Source organism: Lissotriton helveticus, chromosome 2_1 (assembly GCF_964261635.1).
Source record: "Lissotriton helveticus chromosome 2_1, aLisHel1.1, whole genome shotgun sequence".
Lineage (NCBI taxonomy): Eukaryota > Metazoa > Chordata > Amphibia > Caudata > Salamandridae > Lissotriton > Lissotriton helveticus.
Window position 1 is genome coordinate 1,975,256,121 of NC_136059.1, and position 21,060 is coordinate 1,975,277,180.

A 21,060-nucleotide genomic window follows, 5' to 3' on the forward strand; every position below is an offset into this window, starting at 1 on the left:
CAGGTCTCTAAGCCGGGATAGTCCCAGGATTTTTGATATCCGGTCCCGGTATCCAATGGCTAGGATTGTTTCTTCCCTTGTCGCAGGTGTTTTGTCTGTGACATGGTTTGCCATAACGAAATATGAGGACTAGGAATAGGATTCCTGCAAATAGTCCCAAAATGAGGGGAAGTCTGCCAAAAATCGAATGGACGAAATCTGGAAAAATACCCAGTATGGCTTTGAATGGTGTTAATGCCATCGAAAATACTGTCTTAAATACTTTTGAGACTCCTCTGGTATCAGAAATATTTAAGATTTCATTCAGGATTTCTGCGAAATGTATGGGGGAATTAGTTGATAACAATGAATGAATCTCTGCAGTCGTCCTTGCGACTAGGAGATCATACGTTTCTTTTGATGACGTGAGCCTTGTCGGCGTCTGAAGAAGCACTGTTTTCATTCTGCTTAAAGTATCTATTCGAATAGAAGTAATTTTCAAGTTGGGCCATGCCCTTGCCTCCCTGTCTGGAAAGGAGCTGGGGAACAATAAGCGTCCACAGCACTTGACCTTCGCAGTCGTAGTTACGAGATAAGGAGTCCCGGGCATAAGACTACAGCATCTGCGGTCCACAATTAGAATGTAACTCCCATTATAGAGTCTTTGAAAGAATGGTTCTATCTCTGTTGCAGGTGCGCCTAGTTGGTGACATGAAAGGTTATTTGAGTTCCCTTCACAGGCTCCATGCAAACTAATTCCATTACACAGAAGTGTGCCGCTCAGTGACATCGCACAATTATTGCCACTAAGAAACACTTTCTGTCCTTTATTACTGACACATGCATGTGAATAGGGCAAGTTCCATGTTGTTTTAATGTACCCTTTTCCCATTTTTTCGTACATGCCAGCCTGTATATATTTTTGGCAGTATTGATACCTGAAGGTAGATATTGGAATATTAATTATCCCATGTATTATCCATTCACTGACAGGTCGTTCTGACATTGTCACTGGTAATCTCTCGAGTTTCTCAATGCTCAGGATTGTATAATCAGCACCCTTTTGTGCCATACTGATTTGTTTATCAGTAAGGTTAAAGATATTGAATAGTGACGTTGTGTTGATTAAACGCCAAGGCACATAGCCTGAACGAAGATTTTGTAACGTCCAGCCTAGCTGTACAATAGAACGCAATTGAAACTGACTGTGTTGTAACAACAGTAAGTCTTGCGATATTATGTCGATTGCTGAAGACACAATGCTGTCCAGAGAAAAAATTCTGGAGGACAGAGTCATTAACCCATTGTCCACTACAGAAAGTGATTTTTCCAAATGAATACGGTCAATTTCTCGTATTCTTTCTGCTGTCTCAATTTGAGTCACCTTCCAGGCCTCGTTGTATGCTGCATATACAGAGGCTGCTATGAAACGTTTCTGACGCTGTTTGCGCGGTCCCATAATGAAATCGCGCAAGTCAGCACCATCAGTAAGTAAAGTTAGGTGTTGCTTAATTTCTGCCAGTGTGGAAGTTTGTAGCCATTGAAGGCATAATTTGCCCACACTGTAGGTGGTTATTATTCCTGGGTGTTGTCTTTGGGAATATCTAGGGTCTGGCCTGGTCATTTTGAACCCCTGTGTTTTGTTCAGGAATCTGTCTTGACAGTTATTAGTATCTGTGGGCCAGATCAACCACTTTTTCCAATCAGGATGTGTTCTGTTTTGGTTCAATACATAATTTACGTCTATCTCTTCATCTGTAGAGCTATTGCTGTTCATTGTTGGTTTTGGAATAGACGGTTTATTTAAGTCTTTGATTTTGGCTAGGCCAAGACAGGTAGTTTGTTGAACAGTGTCATTTAAAAATATAATTTGTTCTGGGATCATGCAGGCTCTAAACAAAGATTCTATACCCTGTACTTGCCATTCTTTTGTACCCCAAACACTCTTTACTTCAACATTTTTGTCCCAATAATCAAAACCAAAAGTATTCATTTGTTCAAAGAATGAGTCTGAATATATCAATTTCGTGTTTGTTATCATGGTCTTTGTCCCTGTCTTATTTGACAATTTGAAATAAAATGTTTCAGCATTACTTGTGTTAAAACCTGAAAAGTATGAATATTTGTCATAAACGGTTCTTGAGCTTCCTTTTGGAGGGGTTGCACAATGTTCCCATTGATTATAATTTAAAACATTTCTAGGTTGTGCAGATCTATGTAGAAAATGGTTACCATAGTGGTTATAACAGTACATACTATCATAATTTGTCGAACCCTGCAAATAATCATGTTTGGTAAATTTAGCAGACATCACTAAGTCAGACATCATATTATTTATACTTTCAAAGTCCCAATCATCAGCAAATGAGCTTGGTTTTACAAAGTCACTCAACAAGATCTTAATTTGGTGTGGATATTTCAGGATTTCAACCGGACCATAAATTTCGTAGTCAGTGATGTCCCATGCTACCCCACCCGGTATAGGATTGGCTGTGAAGTTGACTGAAGAAAGTTCTCTTTTCTCGACGTGTGAAGATGTGTGTGGTTTGAGGATCAAGTTGATTTTCTGACTTGCTGTGTCCATTTTAGCATATTTTCCCTCAATGAAGCGTCCCAAAGTTAATACCATGATGAGCCAAAGTATGAGGATAAATGCACCAAAGCCCACCCAAAATTCAATCCATGGAGAAATCAGATAGGTTTCTTTCAGTTGTTTCAAAAGTACTTTAACTTTATCTTTAAAGGTTTTTGTTGATGGCTGTGTTTTTGATTCAGTGAAGCCTTCAGAGGAATCATCGAAGTTTATGAAGTAGCCGGATGCAGTTCTGTCAATTGTTCCAATTGCTTCAGGATTACTGTTTCTTGCATAGTCGTTTGTTACTTCATTATAGATTGGTGTGTCTCTGCTAAATGTTTTTATTTGGGTTTTCAGAGGTCTAAGTTCCATTGCATTGTTGCATAGTCCTTGTTGTAGTTCTGTAGGCGTTTCGAATGTGATTAGCCTCTTAGATTGAACCTCTGTGTTTGTAGCAAATCTTGGTGTTCTACTACTTTTCGGGAGTCCACTTGGCCTACTATTTGTTATCGGCCACATGATTGTGGTTTTACCAGGTCGATGGATACAACTCGGTTCTCCTTTTTACCAGCAAGCGGCGGTAGTACAACTGATCGTGTCCCGTTGATAGACAAGACAGGAACTGCTTTTCTGTAAGAAGGCCCAAATTCCTTCTTTACCGCGATCTTTTCTCTGACTAGATCCCCGACTTTTGGAATCCAGACAGGTCTTGCTGGGACAGGTGGTGGTTCTTCAGTGGTTGTTGGCTGCTGTTTCAACTTTATGTTGCTCAGGTCTTTTCTTGTTTCGTTTAAGTCCTGCAAAATAGCCAAACGATCTTTGATATCAAAGCATTTTTCCTTTACCACTGAAGTCTGACTGTCGAGGTCTAAGACTAACATCCTAGTTCCAAATAATAATTCGTACGGACTGAATCCCTTCAGAGAATTTCTTGGCAGGTTATTTAGACTACGTTGGACACTTATTAGATGTTTGACCCACCCAGCCCCCGAACCTAATATCCTTTCTGTTATAGATAGCTTTATGCCTTGGTTTTTTCTTTACACCATCCCGTATCCCTCAGGAAGGAAGTGAGAAGAGTCCCGCTGTGCTATGCTCATTTGGCCATGTTTCCCCTCAGGCTGGAGGGCTAGAGTGAAAACAATGGTCAAACGTAGCATGCTTCTAGCGTATATGCCATTTAGACTCGCAAATCTTTGTATAACAGTCCAGACGTCAGCCGAGTGCTGGTGATCTACATTATAAGTGGAAACTAGCCTGTATATGTTAATCGGACGCTTTGCTTTTTACTGTTGATTTTTTCTGGAGTGAAACGACACGGTATTACACCGTTTCTCTCACCACTGCGATTTCTGTTACAGTTTGGGCAGTTCTTTACAAACATGGTATGATGCAGGCTCATGCCTGGCCACCAGTACCTTGATTGTAATTCTTCCAGAGAATCTTTTAGTTTGAGGTGTCTGAGACCCTCGCCCATATGTGCGTCTCCTATTAACAAGGTTCTCCTGTCCATGTTTGGAATCACTCTATCCCCCACTCCAGGGATTCGAGCAAAAGGGACGGAGTTTGCATCGATTATGGATGTATAATTGAGTGGATAGTTGATCGGTAGCGCTGAGCAGTCGCCTTTTGATGACGTTTTCACCGCCAGCACTGTTTCACCGTCAATATACTTCACTGTACGCTTTTTTCGAGCTACGGAAGCCGATTTAGTTGCTACCGCTGTGGCTGTCTCAGCCAATGAATTCCCTGCAACGTGAATGCCATCACGCTGATGACTCAGTGAGTGTATCACGTGAGTCTTTGGTAGTTCTTTTTGTAAAAGAGCTATTTGTCCCCAAAGCAGTTTCTGCTTTATTGTTGCATCTGTGTCATCTTTGTAACCATTTTGAATCCATGTCTGCAAATCGTTGTTATATGATTTGACGCAGTAATATGAATCGGACACTATGAGTGTCGGGAATTCGCGATCCGCATTATCTAGCGCCATTTTCAATGCCATTATTTCAGTCTGTTGTTCTGAATTAGTTTCTACTGAGTGTGTTTTTGTTAATAGAGGTCTTAGTTTACCTCCGCGCCACACTTCTTTTGTAATCTCACATGTTGGGTTGTATGCTTGTTCTCCCCAAACGGAGGGTTGAGCATGTCCGTCTGTATAGATTACACAAGCGTATTGTCGTAAGGGCAGAATGTCGATAGGCAGAGAGAATGTTCTTTCATATTCTAGATTTTTCAATTCCTTTAGTTCTGGATCAAAGTAGTAGTATACTTTGTCCGTTGTAATTGAATTCACCCATTGTATCCATTCCGGATTCAATGTTGTTGTTGGTAAATTACATGGTGTTGTTAATGCCTCAAAGGCTGATTCCGCTGTTCTGACTGTGATGTGTCTACCGTCCGCTTGATCTTTTTCTCTAGCTATTACGGTTTGAACTGCATGAACAATGTTTTCTTTAATGCTGAATTTCTTTTCAGCTTCTGTGTACAAGTGTGATTTGAATGCAATTGGTACCTTTTCTCCCTCATTAGAGGTCAGGTATGTGAATCCGCATCTTCCTGGGATGACTCGAATCACAAGATTGCGTGTGTTATCACGTGTTTCTAATTTTGTTTTAATTAACATGTCTGTTTGTAAGGATCTCAAAATTTCTGTGTGTATTTGAGTCCAATTGGTTCTTTTAAAATCTGGTTTTATTAGATCATAAAGGGGTTTGACCCTTTCTGCGTAATTTGCAATGTATGTTCTTCCGAAATTTAGGAAGCCTAGAATTGACCGTAGGTTTTTTAGTGTTCTAGGTGCTTGGAGTACGGCACATTTCTCTAGGAAATTGTCAGCCAGGCTTTTGCCTTCACTTGATAATTCGTATCCTAAGAACAGGACTGTTAGATGGGCAATTCTAGATTTTTTAAAGTTGAATTTGTAACCCTCTGCTGCGAACCCAAGTATTATGGTGTTCACTCTCTTCAAGTGAGTATCCAAGTCATCATCTGTTAGGTATATGTCATCGACATAAGATAATGCTTCGTCATCATATGTTTGTAGTAACTCTGTTACTCTCGCTGAGAATACCCCTGGGCTATTCTTGTACCCCTGGGCTAACCGACAGAATTGTTTTTGAGTGCCATTTATTGAGAACGCAGACAAATATCTGCTCTCTGGTGCTATGTTTTGACAAAAGAATCCATTAGAGATGTCTAATGTTGTTTTGTATTTTTTGCGCACTATGTTATTCATTAGTGCAGCACTATGCGAGTTTTGCACTGCAAAAGTTTTGCAACATGAGTTAAGGTGTCGGTAATCCAAAACTAGACGATATGAATTGTCTGGTTTGGAGACCGGAAACAAAGGGTTGTTCATTTGTGAGGTGCAAGTTTCAATCACCCCCTGGTATTCTAATTGATCTAGGATTTCTTTTACCTGTTTTTTAGCTTCTTGCTTAATTGGGTACTGTCTTTGTGCAGTAGGTTGTGTTTTTAACTGGATTTTGTGAGGAGGAGAGTCCTCATCCCATCCTACATGATTTTTATATAAAGCAGGAGCTTGAGCTACTGCCCACTTTCTGGCAAGTGTGTATTTTTTATGAATTGGGATATGATTTGAGAAGGCAGGCATAATTATTTCTTCGCCATGAGGGCACTCCCTGACAAACTCTGGTGGCCAGTCTTTTTCAGCTAGAAGGATGTCATAGCCCTTGGAGAGATTATCCCAAAATAGTCCCCTTATTTTTCTAGTCTTATCCCCTTCTATACGTAAAGTTATTTCATATATTTTGTGAGGTTTGCTAACTCTGGTGTCTGCAGTTTCCACTTGAAGATATTCATTCGTGTCCACTGTCTCCAGAAGATTCATAAGGACTTTGCGAGCTATGCTCACTTCTGCTGCGCTGTCTAGCATTGTCTGAGCCCATTCTCCGTTTTTCAGTTGTGTCCTCAGTATTCTCGGCATTGTTTACTACCTTGATACTGGCTACCTTCTTTTTTGGAAATTGTAGTTTCTTTTTTAGATGAGCAGATTCCTTGTCTTTGGACTTGGCGTGCTCTTCTCTTTGTTCTGATCGTCCTCTTCTTTCCGATTTCTGCGAGGAAGTCTGAAAAGATTGAGAGGGACGTGTATCAATGTCTTGATATCTATCAGGCTTCTTTATATTATCCCTATTCCTAAGGTTATATCTTTTCCCAGAGGGGTCACTTTGGGGTGACCTGTGTCTTTGGTTCGGAGATTTTTCTTTCCGCCGAGGAGACCTTCCTCTGGACTGGAATTTCTTTTCTTTAGGATTGGATTGTTTGTTTCCATCCCAGCTCTTTTTTGTGATGTTGAATTATTATTAAAAAATATTTTTTCAGGACTTTCAATCAGTTGTGGTTTTACTGGTATTCCACCTAAACTATCTCTACCTAGTTCCTCATAGGATTTTTCTATAATTCTGGCAATTTCAGCTGGTTGGTCTGCTATATCTGTCTCCTTTAACCTCTGGCGGATCGCCACGTTTGCTGCTTCTCCCTTTATGTTGGCTAATAATATAGCCGAGACCTGCTTGAAGTCTTTCAGTAATTTCATACCAAGAGTTAAAGCGGGTTCTGGACCGTATTCGTCTTGAATTTGTTTTAGCACATCTGGTATTACCGAAATGGATGGAACACCGTGCGTTTTTGTGTAGATGGAAGCAAAGACTGTACCCCAAGTGTCACAGTCCTCCACGTGTGGTGCGATTCCCATTGGAAGACAGATAGTCAGAATCCTGTGTTTTTCTAACGGGGTGGTGTCTGGAAACACCGCCTCTATTTGGGTGATTTTTTGTGCTAACCAGAATGGTATTTGTTCCCGTTTAGCTGGTACTTTACCTAGGCAGGACTGTATGTTCTGTGGTGTAATTTTATTTGTGTTCCCCTGATGAGGGGTCAGCTGTGGAATTTTAATTGCTGGTTGGATTGTTGAAGTCCGCATTACATATTGGACTAATTGTCTATGTATTTTTATTAATTGTTTTAGTTGTATTAAAAGGTTTGCTGCAGACATCCCATCGATGTCTGGATGTGGTGTGTATCCGGCTAGAACCGGCCACGTTGCTCCTGGTCTACCTAATGGACCGAGCCTGGTGATGTGATTATTATGTTTTAGGGCGCCATTAAATAAGAGCAGATGCTCTTGAAATGTAAGTGGTACTTCCACCTCCTCGAAAGGAGTGTACTCATTAGGAGGGTCCTCTGTTTTGTAATAGTGGAAGACCTTTGTTACAGCATTTGCTGCTGGAAAATGTATCCATGAATAGAATACCTCTGTCTGCCGATATTCGTGTGCCTCAATTACGAATATGACCGTGCCACCTCTAGGTGTCAGTCCATTTTCTATAAGTTTTAAAGTTATAGATTTTCTTACGTTGACCGGGATGAGTATTATATCCGGGTCTGCGTCTTGCATAGTATTATCAGCCGCTACTAGTTCAGCTGCTAATCTAGCTGTCTCTCTTTCTTCATCACTGTCTACCATTTTACCGACAGGAAGGTTATTTTGTTTGTTTGCAGATCTTGTTCTTATGGAAACAAAGATTAGATGCACAATATTTTGGAACAGTGTATCCTTCAACGTTGACTAAACCAAGGACCATACATAGGAGTTTCCTCCTGCGAGGTTTGGCGGATATTACCTTTCACCCACTCCAGACGTCTTTGGAGTATTATGGGAAAAAGGGGTCTGAGTGAAAAAGCACGACTGAGTTACTCTAAATGTCTTACGTTAGTTTTATCGCCCATCCAAACGCGTTGGGCGCCATGTAGTGAGGTTCCTATTATCCCAATAGGCTCTGCGCATTGGAATAATACCTTCAATAGTATAGGCCTAGACCAGACGTTAACTAGGTCTACTACTGTCGATATTAGACTTAAAGTTTTGGGTTTGCCAGCTAGCTCAGAGTTCACTAGAAACTTTCTCGACTAGGCAAGGAGGAGTTGAACCTCCCTGGATAGACAAGAAGGGATTTAGTTTCTGACAACCATAGAACATGACAACTTTGCTCTCCCCTAATCAAGAGTGTATCTCTAGAGTCGTGTGAAAACAAAAGACGACTTATTTTACTCAGTCAGTACGTGCATTCTTAGTCTCACCAGATTGTAGAGAAAAGGAAGAGACGGGCGTGTTCAATAAAAGATGTTATTTATTGATCAGTCTCTTTTCTCATACAAGAGAAATGGATCGATATTATTGCAATACTTATGGTTAAGTAAAGTGCATACATTAAAAGCAGAAGTATAAAATAATACTGTAAAAACATTGATATGGTTTCTAAGCCATATGATGGTTTAAAATGGATAAAATAGATACATACACATATACATTTGACTAATCGTACTCAACTGGTGTTTCTAACTACGCCTACCCCAGATGTACCTGACCTAAGCCTAATACGTGGGCGGGAGTAGAAAGTAGCAGTTTAAGTTAAGTTTGTTTTGCCAAGTGACTGACTCAAGAATTCTCTGTGAGGGGTTATTCAGTTCTGAACCTGGAGTCTAGGATGAATGAGGGATGGTATCTCTCGTCTCTGGTCTCGATATTCCAGGCTGCCTGCGAGGGCTACCCGGAAGCGCCGGAGCTGGATTTCTCGGCAGGAGAAAGCAGCGTCTCGTTCTCAGCGCGTCAGGAAGGCGGGGCTGCGCCAGCGGGGTCTGCTCTGCTCTGGGCTTCGGCAAGTCTGGCTGCTCCGATCTCGTCACCACCGCGTGTGTTTGCATAGGGCAATATCGGTAATATTTATACCTTTAAGGTGCCGAGATTGACGTAAGGATGGACATAGATACGTCAATAAGGATGTCATACGACCTGGTCGTTAGCACATTCTTTTGCTGAAGTTCTCGGTGAAATCAAAACAATGGCCGCAGGGTTTTTCCCAGGTCTATCATAGGTTTGATTTGTTTTGAGAACTCCGTATGCCTTATCAGGGGCTGGAGGAATATCGCTTGTCTAATTAGATGGCAAGCGTTATGACCTAATCAGATAACACGTTCCTGTGCCGTAGTGTGGCTTAATCAGATAACGGTTCCTGCATCATGGGGGTTTTCTGCCTCATGGGATGGCTGCTAGTTAACTTGTTAACCAGAATACGGTCAGGAATAGGGGGATCGATACAGAACCTATAGGAATACATCACAGTTTCTCGTCCTGTTCCTTGCTCATCTCAATGTATGCGGACAACATTATGTTCTACGTCCGTCTTCCCCAAGAGAACCTTGGCCCTCTTATCCCATCGTGGAGCCGGCTCCCGCTGTCTCTGGCAGGTCGCATCGCAATCGTCAAAATGGTGGTCCTTCCAAAATTCCTCTACTTGTTCTTAAATATCCCCACTCCCCTCACCGCTCAGTTTTTCCGCAAGTTACGCTCCCTAATTATTTCATTGGTCTGGCGGGTAAACAACCAAGAGTAGCTTACGATATCCTTACTCTACCCATGTCTGCCGGCGGAATGGGCGCGCCTAACTTCAAGCTGTATGCTCTGTGCGCTCAGGCCAGTTTCCTGCATTTTTGGATCTACCCCTCCCATTATCAACCTCATGTCACCATTGAGACGGATATAGCCCCTCCCTGGCCTCTGTCCACAGCTCTGTTTGTGCCCGTGGGGCACTCCTGGGCTGAGGTCGACACGGTCGGGACGCTTCGATGGGCCTAGTCTGGCCTACGCAGCTGTCCGGCATCCCCTTGCTCTCTGCTAACTCCGTGCCCATAGTTAACCACCTGGATTTTCCTTCCCTTCAGGCCTCCAGCATGTCCAGGAGTGCGGCGCGCTTGGGCCTGACAATGGTGGTGGACCGCTATTCGGAGACCACCTTCTTTACACTCCCTGACGCATCGGGGCCACAAGACACGCTCCTATTTCACCAGCTGCGTACCACGTGCCGGAAGCTGCACTCCACTTTCCCTCAAGCCCCAGCCAACATGCCTGCTCTGGACCTCATTTATACCTCCTCGTCCCCACACAAATTAGTCACCAAACTATATGCCCTCACTCTAGTATCCGCCCCCATCTCCTCCGATCGTTCTCGGGAAGCGTGGGGTGCTGATCTTGGCACCGAAATCTCGCCCGCTGACTGACTCTATTGTTGTAATCAGACAAAGAAGTTGTCACCGAACTACCGGCTTCATTTGATCCATTTCAAGTACTTGCATAGGCTTTATCGTACCCCAGTGCAACTTGATAGGCTGCGGCGGATTTCACTCATCTGGCTTGGCTTTGCCCGAGGGTCTCGGAGTTTTGGAGGGCAGTGTGTTCTGCCATTTCTGACATTACCGGCGCGACAGTGCAACCCGATCCACCTCTGTGCCTCCTCTGGTTTGTTAGGTTCTGACCTGTTGACATTTGGGGCCCTCTGATTGCCTACCTCCTTTCCCACTCTCACCCTAGTGGCGCTGCCTCTCCCGGGCTCCCCGCGTGCCCTTGGTCCGCGGCGGCCGCTGGTGCTGGTCAGTGACTGCCTCTCCCCCCCTGCAGTGTGCGCTACCGCCCTTTTCTCCCTAGCCCTTTATTGCCGACAACGCTCAATCTGTGTTTTCCCATGAGGGAGGGACCTTGTTGTAATGGAGCTGTGACTTTCACTTCATGTTTATTTACTGTGTTGACCATTGACACCAATGTATCTTGGAGCGCCTGGCCTGATTTCTATTGTGTATATTGCACTGCGTTATTGCACGATGTACTGTGTCTGCCTTGATTTAGTGCCAGCATTTTGCCACAGGTGTCCCGTGCCAAGAATTTCCTTGTGTATGCCAGTGCCAGATTTTTTCTAAGGGTGCCTAGTATGCCAAGAATTGTGTTTTTTCACAGGTGCCTGTCTTGCTAACAATTACCTTTTGTATGTCAACTGCAGTATATTGGCTTGGGAGCCCCTATAAGTCAATAAATACCGCCAGTTCTGCCAGGATCAATGGAAGAATCTCAGTCATATACTACCTTCTAACTCTTGCTCACTTGCATTTTCTCACTCATACTTGCACTCATGCTCACTCACCAACTCTCCCTTATTAATTCTTACTTACATGTACTCATTCATACTTGCTCCCTTGCTCTCAGTTCCTCACAATTTCAGTCATTCTTTCTCTGACTGAAACGTATTTATTCATGTGTACTTGCATTTAGTCTCACTCCCTCATTCTCTTTCACCCTCGATTATTCTCACACATACTCACTCATTCATTCTCACTCCTTCATTCACACTAACTTACATTCACTGTTAACTCTACACTTACCCGTACGTTCTCACTCATGTGCACTCACTCTTATCACTCATTCTCACCCACTCTTATTCACTCATGCTTACTCACTGTGACTCACTCCCACACACTCATTCGTATTCGTTCTTACTCACCCACTTTAAACCACATGCAGTCATTCTTACTCTCTCTCTCATTCACTCTGACTCACTCAAATTGCCTGACCCCAGTCTAACTCATGCGCACTAACTACCTGTCACAGACTCTCACTTACTTTCACATGTGCACGCACACACACACGCTTATACACAGAGACTCTTGTGCATAAGTACACACTCTCTTGCACATAAACACACTCTCACAACATACATTCCTGGTGCACTACTTTTTTATTACACTAAAATTAGAATAAAAAGATGGACAGAAAACGAGGTGGAGCATGATGCCCATAAGGGCGAGCTGCCCCTGTCTTTTTGGCACTGATTGTGCTACCTGTGAGGCCAGGGGTCGCAAAGGAAGTGCCACGGGTTGCAAGGGGCAAGCCAGAGGTCACAGCAGGGACCCCCCATGCAACCACTAAATAATGTCCATGTTCAGCAGATCATGATAACTTTTCTTTTAAGTGCAACAGAGTTCTGTACAACATTGGCGAGTATGCACAATGAAACTATCTGTAGTGCGTCACATATTAGCACTGTGAAGTAACCGTGAGGTAAGGCACAGCGCTACATGAAACTCCTTCCTAAATAAATGAATAGGTGGTACTTACCATGAAATTGTAACGTTTTATTATATTGACCATACAGTATATAGCCTATATATTGATTCTCACACCACCTGACCAAAATATCCCTCTAAGAAAACAAGAGCGCTATTTTTGTTAACCAAGGCTCCAAGTGCTAAATTCAGTGGCGGCCACCAGAAAGAGAAAGTGGTGGGTGGGAGAGAGGATGCGGGAGGGGTAGCGTGGAAGGGGGAGTTAAATAATATATATATATTTTTAAAGGATAACTTATCTGCAACCTCCAGCCGACTCCCGCGTCACACCTAGGTCTTTCCTGCCTGGTCCCAGCAGACACTGGGACTATGTTACTGACTCCCTGTGTAATCCCTACACTGCTCACATACTATGAGAGCAGCGCAAGGACTGGTCTGAGCAGGCTGAAAAGATGCTCAGGTCAGGGAGTCATTGGGGTTTCTCCAGCCCGGCTGTTCAGCCAGTTTGGAGAAAACTAAGTGCGCATGTGTGTTTGGTCGTCCTGAGACGGCCTGTCAAACACACATGTGACCTTAGAAGTGTACGTAGCACTCCGCCTCCCCCTCTCAAGGCACCTCTCCCACCCCTCCATGCTGCATGCTGACTCAGCCAGCAACTAAAAAATAAAACACAGAAATGTTATTGTTTTTATTTTTCAGGTGCTGGCTGTGAGCCAGTGGGGCGATGCTCCTCCGCCATTGCAGAGGAGCCGCCCCATGCTAAGTTAGAATGCATGTATTAATGCAGTTATGTAAGTCGGACCAGGAGGGGTGGCTTTGGTGGATAGGTGATTCTTTAAGAATGCTCCATGTGTATGCCAATAACCATGCCGTAGTGTTTATTAGCTCTGGAGTATACTTAATTATAAGACTTATTTAATTATAAAACTGTACCGTTTCCCTCTTCCACTGATGGTCTGACTCCATTGATGACGTCGTTGAACACAACGCCTGCAAGATTTGTTTCCTTTTGAAGTAAATTTACATTTATAAATAAGGGTGCTGCTTTTCAACTGCACCCCTGTGTCTGTCTGAAAAAGTGTTAATTTGCATTAGTAGAATTTCATAATAAATGCGCTGACTGCAGAGGTGGCAAAGATATGCTTTTCAGTTCTGAGAAAGTTAATTGTTTGAGAGGAGTATGTGTGCAAGAGCACCTTAACTTCAAGGGGCGAGTGTTGTGGTCAGGGTTCAAAATGCATATTCTCCGTCAAAAAAGACAAATTACTGTGACCGTCCCTGATTCCGCAACCACGGCCTGCAGTGTCTACCCACGTGGTATTTCGGTACCAGTCTCGGCGGGACATGGGACATACCAAATCTATCAACATGGATTGATGTAAACGGAGACCATAGATGTCATTGGATGCTGGAACCCTAGTCTCTCCCAAAATCCACAGCTTAATTTGATGAGTACTTGCTCTTACTTTTCCCCATTTATAGCACGTGTGCACAATACTATTTGTATTTTGTCATTTACGTCATGACTTTCCAGATTATATCAAAACAGAATGTCGTGTGAAGTGTCTTGCCCTTGCACACCAGAGTGGTTGACGTCCTAGTGATTGTCTCTGTCTTCTCTCTTAATGCAGGTGTTAGCCACAGGGCTGAGCGGCCTGTATTCATCCTTGCCTACAAAGCTGGACGATAAAGGCGACGAGTGGCACTGTCTGTGCAAGGAGGACTGGCTCCAGGTCCCGGAGCTCGTGCAGTTTATGAACTCGCTGGAGTTCTGCAATGCAGTCATACAGGTAATAGATGAGGCCTGTCTGAGCTCTGTGCAGGGGATGTTATGCTTGACCACCAGAGGGAAACGTTTATGTACAGGTTCATTTGTTATCTATCCTATCTATCTATCTATCTATCTATCTATCTATCTATCTATCTATATATATATATATATATATATATATATATATATATATATATCATTGCTCCAATTGCGCCAAAAAGGACGGGGCTCCAGCGGTGGGTGCCGCTACACGGTTAGCGCGCCGTGTAATATCAATGCTCCAACAGCTTCTCTCCCAGCCGAGAGAGAAGTAGAAAAGCAGCACTCGCGGGGTGAGTTTCAGAAATTCTTTATTTTATTCCTGGTGCAGACGCGTTTCGGGCCAAGCCCTTTGTCAATGTCATTACAAAAACGCTATCAGGAAGACATTTTATGCAGCGCGGTGTTTCTGATGGAAACTGTAGATGGACTACCCGGCTCAAAACTACGGGCGCCATATTGGAATGTGCAAAAGTAACGTTGTTACATTGATCACAGGGCGAAATTACATTTTTTAACAACATAATTCATTTAGTTATGGAGCTGTGGATCAGCTTACCAGTTAAATTCAATCAATAGCTGTTGTGACATAAAATTAAGCAAAAACAAGTACATTTCAAATATACACTGTTCATTTCATAATTATTCAAACCATCCTTTTGGTTCTCTTATTGAGTGTACGTGTTTACGCATTTTATCTCACAAATATAAATAAAAGCGCCCAATCAATCAGACATTCCATTACTATCTTGCCGTGGATCGGCTTAGGCGGCTCCTATCACTAGAAACCGCATATCTGTACCCGGGGGCACCCCCCAAGTCAAGACAGATTCCACCAGATTTAGATGAGAAGGCAGGCTGTTTACTAATTCAATTCATTTACCCAGGTGGATGGCTAATTCTTCCCCACTATTCAGACCTGTTGGAATTTTTGTCTGTAAATCAATGATATAACGAGACTCCAAACGTCTCAACTTCAACAATCTGTTACCACCCCTTTCATGTTCCTGTACTTGATCCACCCCGAAGTATTGTAACAAATCTCAATCTCAATATCTTCCTGATAGCGTTTTTGTAATGACATTTACAAATGGCTTGGCCCGAAACGCGTCTGCACCAGGAATGAAATAAAGAATTTCTGAAACTCACCCCGCGAGTGCTGCTTTTCTACTTCTCTCTCGGCTGGGAGAGAAGCTGTTGGAGCATTGATATATATATATATATATATATATATATCACCAAAACATCCTCCATGTAGAAGAAACCAGCCGCACACCAGCAATGGAGTCTGCATTTATTTATTTAAACCGGCGGTCCACCTGACATGTTTCGTTCACACTCGAACTTTCTCAAAGGTATGCCGTCACTTCAGATTTCTGTGGAACCACATTGCTTGTGCTTGTATTAAAAGTTTTGTCCCCGCCTCTCTCTTGGCGCGCTATGTATTATGGTCTTAGTGGTTCGCATTTTTCATGATTTTTCAACCCTCCATTGGGTAACATCTTTGAAGTTTATTTAAATCCGGTTACTTCAAATGTAAAGTCCGTTGCGCCCCGCGCAGCCCATTTTCGAGGCTGACTAGGGGTCCATACCAAAGACAGTCTTTGGCGCTCACCAGCCTTCCCTCTCCGCTACCACGAAATCCACACCTGGGTTCAATGCGGGAAGGCAACGGCGCTCTATCTGGAGGTGCGTCGCTGCGGCAGAACCACGCCGAAATATATCACCAAAACATCCTCCATGTAGAAGAAACCAGCCGCACACCAGCAACGGAGTCTGCATTTATTTATTTAAACCGGCGGTCCACCTGACATGTTTCGTTCACACTCGAACTTTCTCAAAGGTATGCCGTCACTTCAGATTTCTGTGGAACCACATTGCTTGTGCTTGTATTAAAAGTTTTGTCCCCGCCTCTCTCTTGGCGCGCTATGTATTATGGTCTTAGTGGTTCGCATTTTTCATGATTTTTCAACCCTCCATTGGGTAACATCTTTGAAGTTTATTTAAATCCGGTTACTTCAAATGTAAAGTCCGTTGCGCCCCGCGCAGCCCATTTTCGAGGCTGACTAGGGGTCCATACCAAAGACAGTCTTTGGCGCTCACCAGCCTTCCCTCTCCGCTACCACGAAATCCACACCTGGGTTCAATGCGGGAAGGCAACGGCGCTCTATCTGGAGGTGCGTCGCTGCGGCAGAACCACGCCGAAATATATCACCAAAACATCCTCCATGTAGAAGAATATATAAAAGATTCAAAGATTCAAAATAAGCTTTATTCGACATTCAAAAAGAAATATCATATAAGCATACATAGGAATAAATTAAAAAATATCAATAATTTTAAGGGAACATACCAGTACAATCTAAAACCCTCAATTTGTCAGCTAAAAAATACAATAAGCAAAATAAGGAGCATTTAAGAATGTCATCAGTATATACAGCATTACAAACAACCAAATACAGATGGTATCATAGGGATTAAAGTTAGTTATTACAAGTCCAAGTGTTTCCCAGGAAGATCCTGATGTATTTTATAAGTTCGACCATGTAAGGTGTGATTTCTGAAAAAGGGGAAAACAAGGAATTGAGGGATAAAAGTCATATAAGTCCCATATAGATATTGGGCCGTCTCTCTCTTGAGGCGGCCAGGTTTTCAGGTAAGGGACAATGTTTGTGGCTCTAAATCTCACGAGTACCAGGTCCCCAGGAATATCCTTAGGAAGGGAACCCAGCCAGTCCACCCTCCTAACGCTCCTTATTGTTCCATATAAGTGACGTGGCAGTGGCCTATTTTTTGACAGCCAAAATTTGGTTTTATTAACTAAGTCATGTTGACTCTCAGTTTTTCCAGGTGGAAGAATAGGGACCCCCGCAAGAATGCACACATATGGGGCCGCCTCCGGTGGTAAATGGATAGAGTTAGCCTTGTTATGAACTACTCTAGGTGCGGTCAACTGGGGAGAGGAGACTTTGGGAGGGTGTTTAATTACTTTTTGCCCTACTGTACTAGGGCCAGTTAATTGTATTTGGCAGCTTCTATCCCGCAGAGATGGTTTAGAGCCTTGATGAGTGGGAGGTGACTTTAGGCGGTTGTGTGTGTCACTGCATTTGTCAGCCAACAGGTTTGACTTGATGGCTGACTCTATTCCAATGAGCCTCTCCCCTAACAAGTTAATTTTTTCCAACAACGGGGCTATCAGAGAACTAAGCAGTTGTTCAATGAGCGGAAGTATATGCAGGTGTGGAGGGGGGGTTAAGGCATCTGGGAGCTCAACAGTCGGTGAAATCATTGGGGAGTTAACAGTGAGTGAGCTTGGGCACGGGGTATGATTACCTGGATTGTTCAGACTGCAAGTTTTGTTGGATGAAGTGGGGTACTCTATGAGTGTGAGCTTATCCGATTGTATATTATCGCTTTTAGGCGGAAGGGGAGTTTCTGATATAGCGTAGGTGGTTTGACATAAGGTGTTTAACTCGTCTAACCAAGAGAACTTTTGGTCTGTACCTGCTACGCTGGCTAAGTAATCCACTTTAGAAGTCATGTTGATAAAGGGATGTAAGGCAGCGATATGTCAGCAAGACCATAAATATAGAGACTGATGGGTGAGTAAAGGTCTTTACCTTCTTAATGACCTACAATGTAGCAGCCAAGGGGGGTGGCCCGTCCCGTCCTTATCCGGCCTTTGAGGGCCGTAGAGGGCCCGCCCTTGTCCCGGGCTTCTCCCGGCACGTCCCGCGCGCTGTCCCGCGGGACAGGAGGCGTTTCGGTGTTTGTAGGCGCCTCCGGGCGCAGCCTGCAACGTCCCAGGTGCGCCTCTGCCACCGGGGCACCTGGGAAATGGAGTCCTGGGAGCTGTGGTTGCCTGCCCGGCCGTTCCCCTCACGGCGCTCGGTGGGCTGAAGGATGGCGGTAAGGCTGGAAGTATGGGGCTGTGCAGCTCTCCTCACGAGCTGCCAGGCAAAGTTTTGTCCCCCACGGAGCTATCGGCGCTCCGGTGTTTGTAGGCGCCTCCGGGCGCAGCCTGCAACGTCCCAGGTGCGCCTCTGCCACCGGGGCACCTGGGAAATGGAGTCCTGTGAGCTGGGAGCTGTGGTTGCCTGCCCGGCCGTTCCCCTCACGGCACTCGGTGGGCTGAAGGATGGCGGTAAGGCTGGAAGTATGGGGCTGTGCAGCTCTCCTCACGAGCTGCCAGGCAAAGTTTTGTCCCCCACGGAGCTATCGGCGCTCCGGTGTTTGTAGGCGCCTCCGGGCGCAGCCTGCAACGTCCCAAGTGCGCCTCTGCCACCGGGGCACCTGGGAAATGGAGTCCTGTGAGCTGGGAGCTGTGGTTGCCTGCCCGGCCGTTCCCCTCACGGCGCTCGGTGGGCTGAAGGATGGCGGTAAGGCTGGAAGTATGGGGCTGTGCAGCTCTCCTCACGAGCTGCCAGGCAAAGTTTTATTTAATTAGAGAATATTTCAATACCTATTTTGAAATTAACAATTAATGTAATAATAATTGTTAATGAAATATAACTAAGCTAATTCTAATTAATTCTGCACATCACTTTTATCATTAATGCATAATAAAAAAGTATTGGTTTCCTAAGGTGGGAATTAATTTTGTTATTTAAACTTCAAAATAAGAATTTTAATTTATTGTATTTCTATACATTAACAGTTTATTTTAAAATGTATTTAATAGTGCTGCAGTCTTTTTTCTTTTGTTCTACTTGTAAAATAATTATATAAAATGAACTTGCATTAATATTTAATATAGAAATATTTGCAATATTTTTTTCGACTTGAATACATTTTTTTAATGTACCCTACACTTTACCATAGGGAGACTTGGAGTTCGACAGTCATTCATCTTTATTCAGACAGTCAGAAAACAGATCAATCCGAACAGGTTTTATTTTCGCAAAACCGTGCTCCATCAACCCTCAACCATCAATAACCAATATTTTCACGTTTTAAAGCAAATCCATACCTATCACGCTCTCCTTACCTGCTCGTGCATTTTATACCCACTTCTAGATTTCTTTATTCACTTTTATATTTTTCTCAATGTATAAGAGTCAGTGACAAACCATTGCTAAAGACATCTGCGCAATAGACCATAGTGAAGATGAACCGCCCAATATTTGACATACAGAACACGAATATCTGCATATCAGTTCTTCTAGAGTAAACACATTAAAGTGTACATTAGACCTAATTCGGGAGATTATTGCTATGTATCAATCCAGCAATATATTTGTTTTTTTTATTAGTCTTAAGGTAGCAAAAGTATATTAATCTTCACAAAAAAAGATACATTCATAAATTAATGAAAACTTTACTTTAAGTAAAGCATTGAGTATGACTATGTTGTTACTTCATTATAGCTGACTACACATTTTAAATTCTTTCTTAAAAATCCTAAAATTACTTCATATATTTCCTTTCAATACATTTCATTCAGAGCTGTCATTTGTATTTTGCCGTAAACCACAAAGTTGGTGACATTATTTTCGACTGTCCGTTGTGTTAAACTCATGTCGCATAACTGATTTCATCCTAATTTCAAGCCAAGCAGCCGGGCTGGAGGCATCCTCAGCCCTCTATTTGTTTACACTCTGAATAATAGAGAAGCAAGATTTTTTTTTGTAAAAGCCTCCATGCCGTGGTTTTACTTTAATAGCAGCCCCACCCCTTTAATTAGACGCGGCTCGTCTAAAGAAAGAGTGCCGCCTCCATTAACGTGTAAGCGCGGCATGGGGCACATTAATAAAACAAATATTTGCAAAGCAATAGGTCTCGCATTTGCGAGTATTTAAGCTCTTGTCATTTACAATGCCATTAGCTCAAACACTTGAAAATGCGAGACCTATTGCATTGCAAAGCTTCTTTTTAGGTCTGGTGTCAGTCATGACCATGTGATTTTACTAAAATGATATGCATAATATACTTACTTATAAGGACTTTCAACCAGCCCTCTTCATCCACTGGTCTGTTGTTATTTCATTCACATTTTTCTTCTGGTCATTACAGCGCAAAGCATGGGTCAGTGTGAGTAAAGCCATTATACTAGTTCACAAGGCACACATCTGTACACAAAGCAGTTCCCTTCATTGCCAGGTACGACAATGGCAATGTATGCTTTTCGTAACTTCGCTGGCTGTCCTCCACTTGAGAGCACACGAGAAAGCGTCGGAGGTTGCCAGCCCCAATAACAGGTAGAGATGCAGTTTGTGTGTCTGGTTCGTTGAAAGCAGTCTTACGTGTTTGCCTGACGCGTTTCATATAATTACTGTCTCAAAGGCTGTACACGGAAATAGCGTGCTTCGGTGTGCATACTTTCTACTTTCTATTGTCCACAATGACCCACCCCTGTATGGGGTCGCTCCACTGAGACTCTGATTGAGGCATTATGGGGGATGTAGTGCATCGGATTACACCTAGCATTGTAGCAATTCACATTTCCTGCATATTCAAGCTCACTCTGAGCCCCAGCCACTCGACAGAATCTTCATTCCTGCGCCCCTTCTCCGATACGAGGTTCGTGTTTAGAACCTCACGGCCCCCCTGATTCCGGGGTGGTGCTTTACTCTACGGCCTGACCGCCATCAATAGATTCCGAAGCGCTGGCTGTCCTTCACTTGAGAGCACACGAGAAAGCGGCGGAGGTTGCCAGCCCCAATAACAGGTACAGATGCAGTTCGTGTGTCTGGTTCGTTGAAAGCAGTCTTACGTGTTTGCCTGACGCATTTCGTATAATTACATTCTCAAAGGCTGTACACAGAAATAGCGTGCTTCGGTGTGC

The 21,060-nt window shown here is 43.4% G+C and overlaps 1 protein-coding gene across 3 annotated transcripts in view; it reads left to right on the forward strand.

Annotated features, from left to right (window-relative positions):
• Positions 1–21,060, forward strand: part of FHIP1A (FHF complex subunit HOOK interacting protein 1A) — a 512,772-nt gene that overhangs the window by 316,515 nt on the left and 175,197 nt on the right. For all 3 annotated transcript variants that reach the window (XM_078676922.1, XM_078676921.1, XM_078676920.1), the window contains one exon: positions 14,098–14,256. In XM_078676922.1, coding sequence (XP_078533048.1) covers positions 14,098–14,256 — 159 coding nt within the window. The remainder of the gene's footprint in view (positions 1–14,097; positions 14,257–21,060) is intronic.